Here is a 16,062-nt window from a genome sequence, read left to right as displayed (position 1 = left end):
TGGAACTATTAGCTGAAATGTTACCTGTTCTGAATATCTTTTCTGATCGGGGCCAAACTATGCTATATTTGAAACAAACAGAATAATGATAGACATTATGCTTTTTGGCATGAGACCAGCTTATGGCAATTGCCATGAGCAGATAAAAGAATCATATTCCTTTATTATAGTGTTCTAAGACTTAAACAGTGAGGCAATTTTAAAAAAGCAAATGAAGTTTCAAATTTTTCCGTTTTGTAGATCCCAGCTTGGAGACATGTCACTGGTGAGAGGTGTTTTTGTTATCTTTTTAGTTGAAGTGCTTAATCTTTCACTTGTGAAGACTGAACATTTACAGTTTCCAGAATTTGGAGGAGAGGCGAGTGATCAGCAGGTGATAAAGATGCCATTTCTTTTGTAATTGTAGGATTAAAGGAAGATTCAGGCTCAAAGGGACATCAAGAGATCTCTAGTCCAACTTGCTGCCGCAAGCATGGTGAACTGTGAAATCAAACAAATCAAAAGGAATAAAGGGTGGTGGAGTCCTGAGATTAAGCCATAACCCAAAGAATATGCTAAAATTAAACTAAATTTAGAGTAGGTGCATAAATAACTATGATTTATGTTCTGGTAGTTTTGTCTCTAGGACCCTGGTATCACTCTGGAAAAGAATATAAAGTTGATTCTCCAGGTTAACTGAATCTAATTTATACACTCTTCTTCCCTGTCCCACTCTCTATATTCATAGACATGTCCATGCATGCATATGCACTTACACATAAAGTCATAGTAGTACAGGGGTGCATAGTACAGCACAGTTAATCTGCAACCTAAGTAAATCTCCCAAAGTCAGTCTCACTGAAGAGTTGACTATAATGATGTCGATTATTTTTTTTTTTTGGGGGGGAGGTGGAGGGTATTTCAATTGTGGAAATGAAATGCAAATACAATACTAATAGTCAATTGTAAGCCAACAAGGAAAAAAAACACAAAACAAAAACACAAAAAAAACACTTAACACTGGTGAACAAAAGGCAACTGAGATGACAAGTAAGCGTCATTGTCACACTATACACTTTGAGTCTGATTCATGTTACATGCAGACTGACCTCCATGAGTAGCAGCAAAAGACTATAGAAATATCCTGAGCAAGTTAAATATAGCCCAAACAAGAGATTGTATGGACTTCTTATGCAACACCAAAATGATCTATTTTATACGTGATATACGGCCAATATAATCTTTTACATTATTTATATTTTCTAACACTTTGTTCTTACATTTTGAGTTTAATGGTTAATTTTCTAATATATGTAATATACAGTAGTTTATGTAATAAAAAAAGGAGAAAACTTTGGTTGTCCAACAGAAAGACTGGTTTTGATATCAATTATTTTAGGATAAAAGAGAAGCGATGAGTCTAGAAATGAGGTGTTAAAAATAAAATAAAAAATGAACTTCTTTGGAGGAGGGAAGAAAAAAGGTAAAAATCAGGGCTGTTAGGCTGTTTTGGACTTTCTTTTCTGGAAACTCAGGCTACAGATTAAAGATTTACCTCCCAAATTTTATGTTTTTGAAGGTACATAGAAGGCTTTCCTTAGAGTTAGGAAATTTATTCTGTAGTCTACACCAAGATCTTTGATCAAATCTATGTCTTTTTTTCAGCATGTTCCAGAAAAGTTGTTGCTGCAAATACAAATACAGTGTGAAAGACTTGTAATATTCTTTCATAACTATTACTTCTAATAAGTCCTGAAGTTTATAGTTCTTTCTTGTCCTTCCATGGTGTGGAACTCCCTGTCTGTATTCTCTGAGATAAAATATAAATATGTACAAAACTGCAGGTTTGAACTCCCCACACTGAGTCCTGATGATTAATACTGATTCTGTACAATAATATAAATCACTGATCAGGGTATAAACTCCTTTCTCTCCACTAAGAAACTCCTGGGAGGAGATATGTTAGTAGTATTTTAAGTGCCTGGGGTAAGTTTTCCCCTGACCTGGCTACCTCTGCAGGTGAGAGACACTGAATTTGTCTTAGAATCTCTGGCTTTATTATATGCTTAAATTACAATTTTACACATAGTTGGTCTAAGATCCAATTCCTTTATCATATTTCATTTAGTTAGCAGGTTGTCCCTTTAGTCACTCAGAATGCTTCATTACTTTCCTAATGACGGTGAAGTACCAGGAGGCAGACCTGTTTGCTACAGGGAAGCTCAAATCAAGCAGATTCGGGCTGTTAAAGATGAGATTCTGTCTTTAAAAATACAGCATTTTTCTGATGTTAGAAATTTTGTAATTGAACTTTTAAACTGAGGAAGTAAGAGGGGAAAAAAAAGCAAGGTTAGCAATATTTGATGACTGAAGAACAGTTATCCCTGTAAGTATCTGTTGAAAGGCTATACTAATAAATCCTTTTGTCCTAAATTTCTCAGTACGTAAACACACAAACATGTAGGCTGAGTATTGGCTAAGATGGTTATAGATTGTGATGGATTAAACTGAGCACAGGAAGTAAGGATATTTTTGGTAGAACAGGGTCAAATAAAGTGCTTGTGACATATGTTTTCTACTTCTGTACATTTTTACAGTTACTATTTATGGTCTGTATTACAGAAAAACTTCCGAAACAGATTTTATGCTTGCAAAAGTGGAGTTAAATTCAGTTTTCCTACTAAGTACTTCAGTTTCGTATTTATCAGGGATTAAGATGTTACCCGTCTGGCCATGTGGCTATAATATGAATCTTGTTGATAAAGAAGAATTCTTTATCACTTTCCTGGTATATGCAGAGTTATAGAGATAGAAGCTGGAATGCAAGTGAAAGATGATATCACTTCTTTCCTACTGAAGCCAGCAACATGTAAGAGGATACTCTACTTGATTTCAAAGTAGATGTTACTTAGTAATATTTTCTTATTGTCAGTACTAATTGATTTAGCTGTTATTACCAGATGGGAATGTCACATTTGTATATCTGTTCATGTTATGTATGTTACCCTGTGGCTTGGGTGTAACGTGACTCATACTACAAGAAGTTAGACTTAGAAAAAGATGGCTTGGATCATTCAGGCCACCTCCTACCCATGCTGGTCTCTTCCTGACCAGGAATCTTCTAGTTTATAGCTCAAAAAGAAAGAAGGAAAGAAAAAAAATTAAACAGCGATTCATATACAAGAAATGGGAAAATTAGCAGCCAGAATTGTTCTGTGAGATGATTCATCTTGTTGTCTTGAAGTTTTCCTGTATATGTATTATAATTCTTTTTTTTTTTTTTTTTTTTTTTCCTCATATGTTTGCATGTTCCTTATGTTCTACACAGTAAATTACTTCTCTTTTGTTTGTACCCTCCAGGTACTCACAGATTGTTTTCACGTTTCGTATTAAGTATTACCAAGTCAAGTGAAACAGTTTTACTTTAAATATTCCACAAATATTATTTTACACAAAACAGTTATTTCCGGTAAAAAACACTATTTCATTCGAGAATGCTTACATCTTTCTCTCTTCATTTATGTGTGCATTAATTCCCTAATGGTGAAAGGGGGAAAGTCACGAGGTGGGAGGGAGTTCTTTCCTCAACACAGACATGTAATTGGATGGACTTTGTGCTATTTGATTTCATTTTGAATGCTTTTTATGCAGTAATCTTGTGTCTTCCTATTGCTGCAATAGAATATAAGACTTCTACAAGAGCAACAGTGAAAATACTCAATCAGGCTTTCTATCCTTACACTGTAGTTACGTTTTATTATTAATATGCAGAAGTTATGACTGAAAATATTAAAAGACAAAAATATGTACTTAAATACAGAGAGCAAATAAATGCACAGAGCTACAAGATGAATGTTAAAATGTTAAATAAGTAGTGAAAGTTCTTTCAGTCAGGTAAGCTACCAGTGATGTGGCAAACAGGGAGTCAGTGATCCTGGTTTGCAAATATGTATAAGATAGAACAAAAAAATATTCAGGTTAAAACTGTCCATACACTTTGATGAAGACATTAAGTAAGTAGACTTAAACTATGTTAAACCGGCATAATTTCTAATAGTAACAATGTTACAGGTATAGTTTCCTTTGTTAGATAAGGAAAACAACTTGTCCTTAAAACAGTATTTTCTCTGAGAATGACTGCAGTAAAAATGATCAATGTCCTTGTCATTCTGCCTGCCCACCCCCCGTCTTGGTCCTAGCTATGTTTGTTCTCTTTTGAAACCTATCAAGGGGAATTTTCAAATCTCTGAATATTTATATATATGGTTTAGAAGAGCCTAACTGAAGAAATTTTTGGTTGTACACCCAGCAAATCATTGGGTGAATCACTGGATAATACATTTTGGAAAAGACATAGAGGTCACATCCTGCTTAAAGTAGGGTTAGACAGTGTGGCCCCGTGCTACATCCAGTCTGGTTTTGAAAATATCTAAGTGGGCAGTCTGCACAACCTTTCTGGCCAAGCTGGTTGCAATGCTTTGCTAACCTCACATTGAAAAACTTTATATTCGGACTGAAATTGTGTTTCAATTTGTCTGGTCTCCCTCGTCCTCCCACCATGCACCATCATGCAGAGCATGAATCTGTGTTAATAGAATCAAGTACTGATGTTTGGGATTGCACTGATCCAGGTGCAGGACCTTGCATTTGGCCTTGTTGAGGTTTGCATATGCCTACCTCTGAAGTCTGTCAAGGTGCCTCCAGATGGCACCCCTTCACTCTAGGGTATCTACTATGCCACTCAGCTTGATGCCATCCACAAACTTGCTGAGGGTGCATTCAATCTCACTGTTCATGTTACCCATGAAAATATTAAACAGTACCAGTCCTAGGTCCCCCTGAGGGATGCTAGGCATCACCAGTCTTCATTTGGATATTGAGTTGTTGAGTATGACTCTTTGGATATGTCTGTCCAGCCAGTTCCTTATCCACTGAACGGTCCATCTATCAAATCCACATCTCTCTAATTTAGAGACAAATGTATGGGATCGTATCAAAGGCTTTGCACAAGTCAAGGTAATTGACATTTGTTGCTCTTCCCTTGTCCACCAATGCTGTTATTCTGTTGTAGAAATCCACCAACTTAGTGTCAGACATGATTTGCCCTTTGTGAAACTGTCTTGGCTGTCTCTAATCATCTGTCTGTCTTCCACATCTCTCAAGATGGTTTCCAGGAGGATCAATCCCATAATCTTACCTGGCACAGTACTGGAGAGCTCATCAAAGCTGTTTTATTCTCTAGGTTCAACAGACTCAGTTCCTTCAGTCTCTCCTCAATGGACAAGTGCACCAGCCCCTAACCATGTTGTTAAACTCTGTGTTAAACTCTTTCATCTATCAATATCTTTCTTGAACTGAGGGACACAAAGCTTCATCTGTTCTCCCAGATGTGGTCTGATGAATGTCAAATAAAGGGATCACTTCCCTCAGCCTGCTGTCTTATTAATACAGTCAGTATGCTGTTTGCCATCTCTGTTGCAAGGGTGCACAGCTGGCTCACGTTTAGCTCAATTTCAGCAGGACACCTCAGGCCCTTCCCAGCAGAGCTCCTCCACAGTCAGTCAGTGCTCGGTATGTATTTTTTCAAGGTCTACTTCCTTTCCATATGCAGAACTCTGCACTTGTCTCTGAATTTCATGAGGTTTCTTTCAGCTACAATTAATCTCTTTTTCAGAAGATGTACAAAGAAGAGTTTAAACTCAATGCAGCACAAGAACACTCAGTTCAAAGTGACCTCTGTTATCAGACAGACTATGTTCATTTGAGCTTTTTGACTACATCTACACTAAAGAGGCATTCTTGAAAATTTTGCTTTCAAGACCTTTCTACACTGCACCTGTACTGAGTTCACAATACCTGCAAACGCCATCTGCCCTTTAAGAGTCAATACTAGTGCTCTCTCTGGGTAGGACTCGGTAAACATCATTACCACATTTTATGTCTCCTCTTGGTCATGTTACAATGCCACAAGACCAAATAACCTAAATGGCAAAGGCAGTTATTGCTGTTCCTGGACTAATCAACTTCTTAATGGGGACAGTTAAGCGCCAGGCTGCGTTTGTCCAGTGGACTGTGCCCTGACCATCCTTGGAAGTTTCTGAAACCTGACCTGGCCTGAATGGTCTTGACCCTACTGAGAGCAGGAGGTTGGACTGGGGACAGAATCACAGAATGGGCAGATGGAGTTGGAAGGGACCTCTGAAGATCATCTGGTCCAACCCCCCTGCTGTGCAGGATCACCTGGAGCACATTGCGCAGGATGGCATCCAGGCAGGATTGAATATCTCCAGAGGAGACTCCACAATATCTCTGGGCAACCTGTGCTCTGTCACCTCACAGTAGAGAAGTGCTCCCTCTTATTGAGCTGGAACTTTCTGTTCTTCAGTTTGTGCCCATTGCCTCTTGCCCCCTTGCTGGGCACAACTGAAAAGAGACTGGCTCTATCCTCTTGACATCCTCCCTTCAGATGTTTATACACATTAAAAAGATCCTCTACCAGTCTTCTCCACCTTAAACAAGCCCAGCTTCCTCAGCCTGTACTTGTATGACAGATGCTTCAGTCCCCTGATCATCTTCAGAGCCCTCCGCTGGACTCATTCCAGTAGCTCCCATGTCCCTTGTGTACTGGGGAGTCCAGAGATAGACACAATGCTCCAGGTGTGGCCTCATCAGGGCTCAGTAGAGGGGGAGGATCACCTCCCTCAGCCTGCTGGCAACACTCCCTAATGCACCCCTGGACCTTTGACCTTCTTGGTCACAAGGGCACATTTCTGGCTCATGGTCAGCCTGCTGTTCACCATGTCCCTCTCTGCAGAGCTGTTTTGCAACAGCTCACCCCCCCAGCCTGTGCTGGTGCTTAGGGTTATTCCTCCCTAGGTGCAGGAGGACCCTGCACTTGTCCTTGCAGAACTTCATGAGGTTCCTCTCAGCCCAACTCTCCAGCCTGGCAAGGCCCCTCTGCATGGCAGCACAGCCTTCTGGGGTATAAGGCACTCCTCAAAGCTTTGTATCATCAGGACCAACCTGAATGATTCTGTTCCTGTGAAAGGCAGAACATGCTGTGGTTTTAGGCTGAAAGAACAGTATTTTTGCGATTCAGATTTGAAAATTTCTGTTACCTGCTACTCCCAATTAGAGAAAGGCTAAAGTGACTGCTCAAGGGGAAAAGAACAAAACATGTATTTCCCATATTTACTATAGTACTGAGATCTCCTAATTTGGTCTTTTTTTTTTTTTTTCTTTTTTAAATATATATATATATTGAACTAATATGCATAATATGTCTAATATTTTGAATATCATGGTAATTTTTAAATGTTTTTCTGAATCTAGCTTTAATCAGAATAAATGCTTAGTTGATAATTGTTAGTTTACTTTATTATTATTTGACCCCTGTTCATTTGTCTGTCTTTGGCTAAATGCCTTACATTCATAATCTCAAAATCTAAAAGATACGTAGCATAGTGTACATTTATTTTAAATTAATACACCATGGCAATCTAAGAAAACATTGTAAGACCATAAGAGATGTTATAGCAATACTAATATAGTAATTTTTCTATAAAATTTCTTTCTATAGAATTCCTTTTTTTTTTTTTTTTTTTTTGAAGGCTGTATCAATTTTCAAGAAACTTGTCAACATTTTTTTAGTAACTTGAGAATTTCATTCCAAAATTAAATCAGGACATAAATGTGTGTGGCATGTTACAGACAAAAGAAAATGGTCCTGCTTTAAAAAGATTATCTTGTTTATTGAGGCATGATTTGAAGAGGGTTGGCAGCAAATGTAAAGATCTGTGGTTTTGGGAAAGTTGAAATGATTTGCAAACAGTAAGATCTTATTGCTTTGTTTAGTATCGCATGAATCTTGAAGAAATTGGAATATTATTTATCACTGATACTAAAAAACAGTGTTTACAAGTCTTATCAGCATTTAAAATGAGATTATAGTACATAGCACATATATTTGCAAGGGGATACTGCCTACTGCAACTCTCTGTTAACTTTTATTATTAACATTTATTATTATTATTATTATTATTATTATTATTATTATTATTATGTTTTGACATCAGCAGAAAGGTAGAAACTGCAGTAAGTGTAGCTCTGCTGAACACTGGTTCTACTAGAATATTGGTGTCAACAGTCTTGCCTCCTTGATGCATTTTGTGAGCACCGATTACAGTTTGACCAAGAAGGCTTGGCCTTAGCTTGTCTGAAAACATAACCCATAATTTGCAGTTACAAAGCATGACTCAAAGGTTCTGCAGGAAAAAAAAGGAAAAATAATTTCAGCATCAGCAGAGATGTTACAAGAAGTAATTCCTCCAAAGACAATTATTTGCACAGTGCAGATTGGGAAAGTAATAATAATGGGCAAATATTTACATAAATATTTAAGTTGGTGACCATTCTGCACATTTTGTGAAGGAGCTAGCAAGTGGGAGCAAGAAGGGACATGATGAACATAGTTTGGAGACTTTCCAGAAAACAAGAACTGTTTTATAGTGTGGCTTAACCCTTGGAGCCTGGCATGCTTGTTAGTGCGTTTGTTCAGGAAACAAGGTTTTGTCAGCTGCAGAATCTGCTCGTCTGGATTGTCAACATCTGCTTCATACACAGAATGTTGGGATTAAAGCATTCAAATGCTTTTTTTCTACCATTTTGCTGATCACATTCTGAAGGGGCTGCTGGAGATGAAAGCCAATAACAAAGGAAATCTAGACCATAAAGAAAGTGAAATCTGTAATATTGCTCATTTCAGTAAGAGTGCCTGCAACTAGACTTTTAAATACTAGTCAAGTACTTTAAATTAAGATACATAGGAAAGAGATATGGCTATATTACCATAGCCATATGATACTATAGATAGAAACTTCTTGTAAACTTCTAAAAAGAACACAAAATTTCTCATCTCCATTTCATAATAATAAAAACTTAAAATTGAATCATAAATAGTTCAGGGTAGAAAGGACCTCAGAAGTTCATCTATTTCATCTTCCTGCTCAAACCAGGTAAACTGTGAGAAAACCAGAATGATCTATTATTCTGAAAATACACAGAGATTCAGTATTTTACCTTTTTTTTCGTCATAGCTCTTCTCCTATTCATATCTTCTTTTGTGAGATGGCGATTGATAAATTATCAGAAAAGTGTTGTTATTTTTCTTTTCTTCTAAGTGAAAGATATGGATAAGTACAGTAAATTTTAAATCACATTTTCATGATATTTGCATTCATTGGCACGTAGGTGTGAAAACTATATAATGCATGGAAGTATCTGCATCAAAGTGCTTTTATATCTGATGCCACATACATTTGCATATAAAAGGTGTACCTCTCAGCCATTAAGTTACTCAGTATAAAGTAACTGAAAAATAGCAGGAAACCCTCATCTTTTTATTTTCTACATTAATCCATTCAACTTATTTTGTATTGTCATTTCTTATAAACAAAAAATACCTGTACTGATACTTCTTATGTGTTTGTCTTAATTCCCTCCTGCAGCTGAGACAGGAAAATTAGTAATATGTTGTTGGAAGAGTGGTGTCCTCCATAGTTTCATATCAAAGCAGTAAATAAACTAATACATGAAGGTAGGCAGATATTTTCTTAGTGCTGAAGAATAACAAATCCATTAACTCCTGACAACATAGTATGATGTGTTGCTGTCTTAGCTCTAGGGCAGAGATACAGAAAGCTTAACATAAATAATACTTTTCATACAGTGTAATATATACTACTTAGTCATATGAATTTGGAAATATGATTTAATGAATTGATGAAATCTTGTTTTAAAACTTCACTTGCACAAAAAATGTTTCAGCTGAATATGTGTAACAACACTTAAAAAAACTACACAACAACAACAAAACACAAGAAGAGCCGACAACACCATAAAATCACCTCTCCATCTAGACACAAAAATCCCAGAATGGATGCAGAAAAGGAAGTGCATATGCATTTGTGAGCTAAGAGTTAAAATAATTGTGTTAGGTATGCATTGGATTTGTATTCATTAAAAAGAGCTGAAGTATGAACTTAGTGTGACTTTCTAAAAACTGCTGTTATTTTTCCATTATGATGTTGGAAACAATCCATTCCTTAGTTATTTTCCAATAAAGTTTTCTAATAAAATGCCACCTGATTAGAATCATATCTGAAAAGTAGTTAAAAATTATTCTTACAAGCTATATAATGTCAGCTGAAGTAGCAGTTATGTTTAATTCTAAAATAAAGTACTGCCCAGCAAGGACCAGCATCCAGGTTTTCTTTGCAGATTTTAGAGGAATGACTTCTGTTTGCTGTGATTAAATTACATCACATTGCTCATTGTTCTTAAAACTCTGGGAACATAATATGGCTGTTGATTCATCCTCCTCCATTTTCTATGTGTTTGAAATATGGTCAATTAAGTGGCTAAGCAATTAAGTGTCCTGAAAGGCCTTCTGATGAGTTATGAAGTTTTTTTGACAAAAAGCTACAGTGTTATGTTGTCTGTATCATCATTTGAATCATTTGAATTCCTAAGAAAAAGGGCATGCAAATTCATGTGTCTATGAAATCACTGAAATACTTTATTTTAAAGCCCCTGTGCTCATGGTAGTTGGTTAAGCATTTCTTCACCAAGAAGAGTGAAAGAAACGTAAAATGTTTCATACAGTCATCATACAGAAGTTCTGCTCTTCTGTTGTGACATGCACAGCAGGAGGTGATGGGCTAGGTATAAGGGAGGACCCACAAGATCTTCTTCTGAATTTGCCCAGATTCTTAATGTACCTCCCTGCTAGCCACTTAAGGAATCTTCACATGACTTGTATGAGGAGCTGTCTGGCTTGCAGGATTAGTTCCTGAGCATCCTGAAGTGCTCATTCTCCTTTATGTTTAGAACAAAACAAACCAATCAACCAAACAGAAGTTCTTCTAAAACCAATTGAAGTGGTTACAATAGAGTTTAATTGACTTAAAACATCATGTGGCTATTTTCATTGAGGTTGGTCCATTAAATGTATTAAAAAAATAATATACAGCTGGCTTCTCATCTATCACTTTTAAAAAAGTTATTTAGTGAAATAGTATTCACTCAAAATTAACATACAAGTGCAAAGAGCTTTGTGTCAAGTCTAAAAGTAACTATCATAAGGAGTAGTATGGGTTACCTGTCCATAATATCACAGAAAGCTCTCTGGACAGATTACGTATGCAAGTTTTTACGTATGCAAGTTTTGGGAACTGGATCATACTAGTAGAGGCTGGGATCACAGAATGGCCTGAGTTGGAAGGGACCCATGAGGATCATTGAGTCCAGCACCTGACTACATACAACCTGAAAATTAAATCATGTATGATTTAAGAGTGTTGTCAAAACACTTCTTAAGCACTGCCAGGCTTGGAGCTATGACCAATTCACTGGGGAGCTTGTTCCAGTGCTTGACCACTCTCTCACTGAAGAACGTTTTCCTAATATCCAATCTGAACTGGGATAATAGGATTTTTTTAATTTGGAAGAGAAATAGCTAGTTGGGCATATAATAGTCTTCCACTATCCAACAGGCAGTTTTAAAAGAAAGAACAAAACTGATCTCAGAGGTGCATAGCAAACGAACAAGAAGTAATAAGCACATGTTGTAACAAGGCAAATTACAATTGGGCTGACGGAAAATTCACAGTGGGTGTGTTTGAGCATTCAAACAGGTTATCCATGGAGGTCCTGGGAATTCCATTCTTGCAAGCTGTCAAAACTTGAGATGGCCCTTAGGAGCCTGGTGTAACTTTGAAGTTAACTCTGTTTGGAGCAGGAAGTTGGGCTAGATGGTCTCCATAGATTCCTTCCAACCTAAATTGCTCTACAATTATATTTATATTGCCTATCATATTTTTAATAAACGCACATGATCATGGGATCTTGCTAGAGATGCTGTGCAGTTTAGGAGAAAGCTATGAGAAAAGACAGCCATATAAACCTTATGATATGGGTGGATGGAAAAAGAACATCAGATGAAGGAGAAACTGAGGCATGAAAAGATTTGACAATCATACCAGTTGAAGAAAAGGGTTAAATAGAGAAATCAGTTGAGACAAAAACAAAACAAAACAAAACAAAACAAAACAAAACAAAACAAAAAAGAAGGCAAGAACTGGGGGGTAATGAATCATGGGGAGGCCAAGTAACAGTAAGAGTAAAAAAGAGACTAAGATCATTGAGAAAGGTTGCATGATTGTCAGTTGTAAAACTGACAAAGCTTCGAAAAATATCAGTGCTGACTGTAAATAACCCTTCCAAGTAATCAGTATTCTCTGTCTTTGCTTGTACCCATTCAATGTTCATAGAATTTCTCAATTTTATTATTTTTTAATTTTATTATTATTATTATTTTATACATGATTAGTATTTATTTTAGTATTTTATTTTCCTTGAAGGTAGAATGGCAGATCTTGTGTGGCAGTTGAGCAGTTTGATATTATGGAGTCTCCTTCTCTGGAGATATTTAAGGCCTGTCTGGACGCCTACCTGGGCAGCCTGCTTTAAGGAACCTGCTTTGACAGGGGGGTTGGACTCGATGATCTTTTGAGGTCCCTTCCAACCCCTTCAATTCTGTGATTCTGTGATATCAAGTCACACGGCAGCTACAAATGATTTTTTGCTGTCTTAATCCAGATAAGTATTAAAAAGTGTTTTGGTTCAGTGTGAATATGGTAAAATACCTGTTATGTATATGTACAAGTTACGTATTGAAACCTGTAACTTGTTTAGATACAAATAAGTAGTGTAAATTTCCTTGGAGTCTTGTTGTGAAACCTGGGTTAGATTTGCTTCTTTATTTAACTGTGGGGTCATTTTTTTTAGAAGGTTTTAAGAGGCTTGGTTCTCTTTGACAAGCAGAACTCGTAAACACATGGACAAAAAACTTATGGAAAAAGTTTTGTCATCTGATTTCTGTTTTAATTTTCTTTCTTAGGACCACTGCCCAACACATATCCTGTAATGGACTACATACACTTGAGTGCAAGGTTTTAGCTTTACTTACCGTATCAGGACATTTCAGCCTGTGGAATTTATGCATTGTTTTATCATATTGCAGCATGATAAATTTTCAAGTTATTTTCAAAGGATTGTCTGTACTGGCAGTACAGAAGTGCCAACTCAAGCACATTTTCCCCTTCCCTTTCTCTATAAATTATCTTCCAATCTTCCTTTTTAGTTGAAGTAAAGCAATAAGAAACATTTTCCTGGGAAAGCTTTCAAATAGCTTTTCCAATCACTAAGAAGTTGTACATGCAATTTATCTATTGTCATTATTATATCTTAGACCAGATAAATACTTTTGACATGTGTGTTTCCTGAAGTATATTGTATTTCAGAAGTAGCATGAGTATCGTATGATGCAGTATCTCCTATGGGAGTTTCCTGTTTTTAATGAATAACTAAATAAGTACCAGTGCAAATCCCCATAAATGACCAGACTATGAGTTAGAATATGAGTTAGAACCATCCCATGGCAATTACACAGTTCAAGGTTGTTTAAAAATGTGGAAAAAGAGCCAGATGCTAATCCACATGGAAATACAAATACTGAAAACAGTTGTAGCTGATCCAAGTGCATAAATTGCATTTGTCCATAAAAGGTGCCTGACAAATTTTATTGTCCATGCCCTTATGAAGTAACTCCTGTTGGCTTAGTCTTTTGCTCATTCTGAAACTACAATTCACCTGTACATGGAAAAAAACATACACTTACTCATTTCTCATTTCTCAGCCAGACAGCCTTTTTTATACAGTATAATTAGCTGTTTCAGCCACAGCAGAGAAACCAGCAAACACTCACCTACCTGAGATTATTTTTTCCCTCCCTAAGGATCAATCAGTGAGCCACAGTTCTATGCATATTCTCTCCCAAGCTGCAGGCCTGGGTATGACAGGTCTGGAGATCCATCTGCTTCAGGTGTGGTATGTCTGTAGAGCAGTTGGCCTAGCTCATTTTTGAGGATTCTTAGGTTTCACTAAGGCTTTCTTCTCAAAGAAGTCTCTTCTAAAGTAATACATTTATTAGGCTATACAGATATTCATTTTCACAGCATTGATACAGCACCATATCCTGACAAGCTCCAGACAGAATCTTTCGGTGATTCCAATACTCATCGTCTGTACCATTCATCTTTCCGGCAGAACATGTGCTAACAAGGGCAGTGTTCAGATATAAGAAATATTATTCTGTAAAAAACAGCAACTATGACTGAAGTAGAAAGATTTCACTGCAGCATAATATTAAAGAAAATATTAATTATTTGTACATGCGATATTTAGATACTGTCTGGCTTAAGAATGCTGTGAGAAAATGTGTATGACTCTGCATGTTGGGCCTGCCCTACAGGCCTGGATTGGTGATCTCTAACTAGTTGTAACAGAAATAAGGTTTTTTGGATGCGCATCTGATTGCCAACAGTTAAATTATTAGTTGAAGTAATTAGAGCTCTTCAGCAAAGCCATAGCTAACTGGGTGCATACTTCTTGCACAGTACCAATGGAAAGTAAATTATCTAAGCATACATCACCCTCTGACTGGCTAGCAGTGTACATGCAGCTAATTACAGCTGCTTGGCTGTTAAGTTCGGAACTCATTATACTCTGTAACTTGACTGATTGTGATGGCCTGTCTGGATGCTTTACAATAGCTTTCTTCTTTTGGAGGATCATTTTGAATGCTCTGTAGCCTGCTTGCTTGCTAGCTAGAGGCAACCTAAGAGAGGAGCCTCATGTATTCAGGTTGAATTCAGCAGAAATGTTTTCTTCATGTCTCACAAACAAAGAGCCTGAATCTGGAGAGTAAAGAATCCAGCTAAAAGGATGAGAGAGGAAGGAGTATGAGAAATTGGTAGTTAGGGCTTCTTCATGTTTTTTGCTCTTTAGACAGAAAAAGTTCATGCAGGTGCATTTGAATCCTTATTAATGGCTTTGTTAGCTGACTACAAAAGGTAAAGCCCATCCATACATGCTACTTCACTGACTGGTTTCCTTCTAAAATCTGACATATATTGAGCACATACACGATGATGTGCAGTTCAGAGGCTCCCAAGCTGGTGTGTTGAATAAGCCAGCTCTGGAGACAAAAATATTTGAAAAGTGTTAGTACAACACTGTGCAAGCGTTGATTACCTCTACTGAAAGACAGAATTTATTAGGTTTTGCACAGCGCTATGCAGATATAATCCTGCAGGACATGAGGTTGTGTTTGTGATAAAGAACTGTGATTTGCTGTATGGATGCATAGCTCATCAGTGCTAACTTGGGGGTTTCATTCTTATTCCTCTCAAATAGTTATCACAGAGGGGCTCACAAAATTCTGGAAGGGGATGCTGCTCAATTCATAAATGCAACAGCTTCCAGTACTCTGCTGTAGGCCAGATTTAATTAAATCAGCTTGCACCAGCTGGCTACAGGAGTCAAAGGGGAATGCCAAAAGGGAATAGGTGGAGGAGCAATCTCCCCAGCTGCTTTCATGTGATTAAGTTACCACCAGTGTTAGAACTAGTCTGGAGTCAGCATCACTGATTCTTAAAGATGTATTGTGGAAATCCTTTATTGATTGCTTCTAGATAAGTTTACATTCTTTACCTCTGGTAAGCTTCAAGAAGCAGTGGAACAGAGGAAATGATCTACTGTGATTATTATTATTTTTTAATTATTATTTTAGAGCTTTCTGGGGTAATTTTTACCTCACATTGGAAAACTTCAACACCATGGATTTCTGTAATACTTTTCGCTTAACATGTCATAGGTGAATGAAAAGAACCTCCTCTTAAAGGATTTGAATTCCAGGTTTGTTCTGAAGCACTATGGATGTGACTGCAGATAATGTTTGGAAAAGGAACAGCAACAACTAGCAGCGAAGAAAAGCAATAGAAAGCAATTAGTACTAATGATGAACAGGGCTTTGCTGTTCTGCATTGATATTACATGGTATTATACTCTGTCATTCATAATGGGTATATTTAAATAATCTGGGCACAGTCTTAAAAATGCATGAACCTTAAATGAGTAGTAACATGTAAAATATCAATGCAATACCACAGAGGGAGCTCAGTA

At 37.0% G+C, this 16,062-nt stretch overlaps 1 protein-coding gene across 8 annotated transcripts in view; it reads left to right on the top strand.

Moving 5' to 3' along the window:
• Positions 1-16,062, top strand: part of RSPO2 (R-spondin 2) — a 112,993-nt gene that overhangs the window by 67,791 nt on the left and 29,140 nt on the right. For 2 of the 8 annotated variants that reach the window (XM_084509735.1, XM_084509734.1), the window contains exon 5: positions 407-1,351. The exons of the other annotated variants lie outside the window; for them this stretch is intronic. In XM_084509735.1, coding sequence (XP_084365861.1) covers positions 407-486 — 80 coding nt within the window. In that variant the 3' untranslated portion in view covers positions 487-1,351. Of the gene's footprint in view, positions 1-406; positions 1,352-16,062 lie in introns of those variants that run through there. 8 annotated transcript variants of the gene reach the window in all.

The sequence above is a fragment of the Aythya ferina genome (genome assembly GCF_964211825.1).
Source record: "Aythya ferina genome assembly, chromosome: 2".
In the NCBI taxonomy this organism is placed as follows: Eukaryota; Metazoa; Chordata; class Aves; order Anseriformes; family Anatidae; genus Aythya; species Aythya ferina.
The sequence above is the reverse complement of the archived record's forward strand: the minus strand, read 5'-3'. Positions and strand labels throughout refer to the sequence as shown.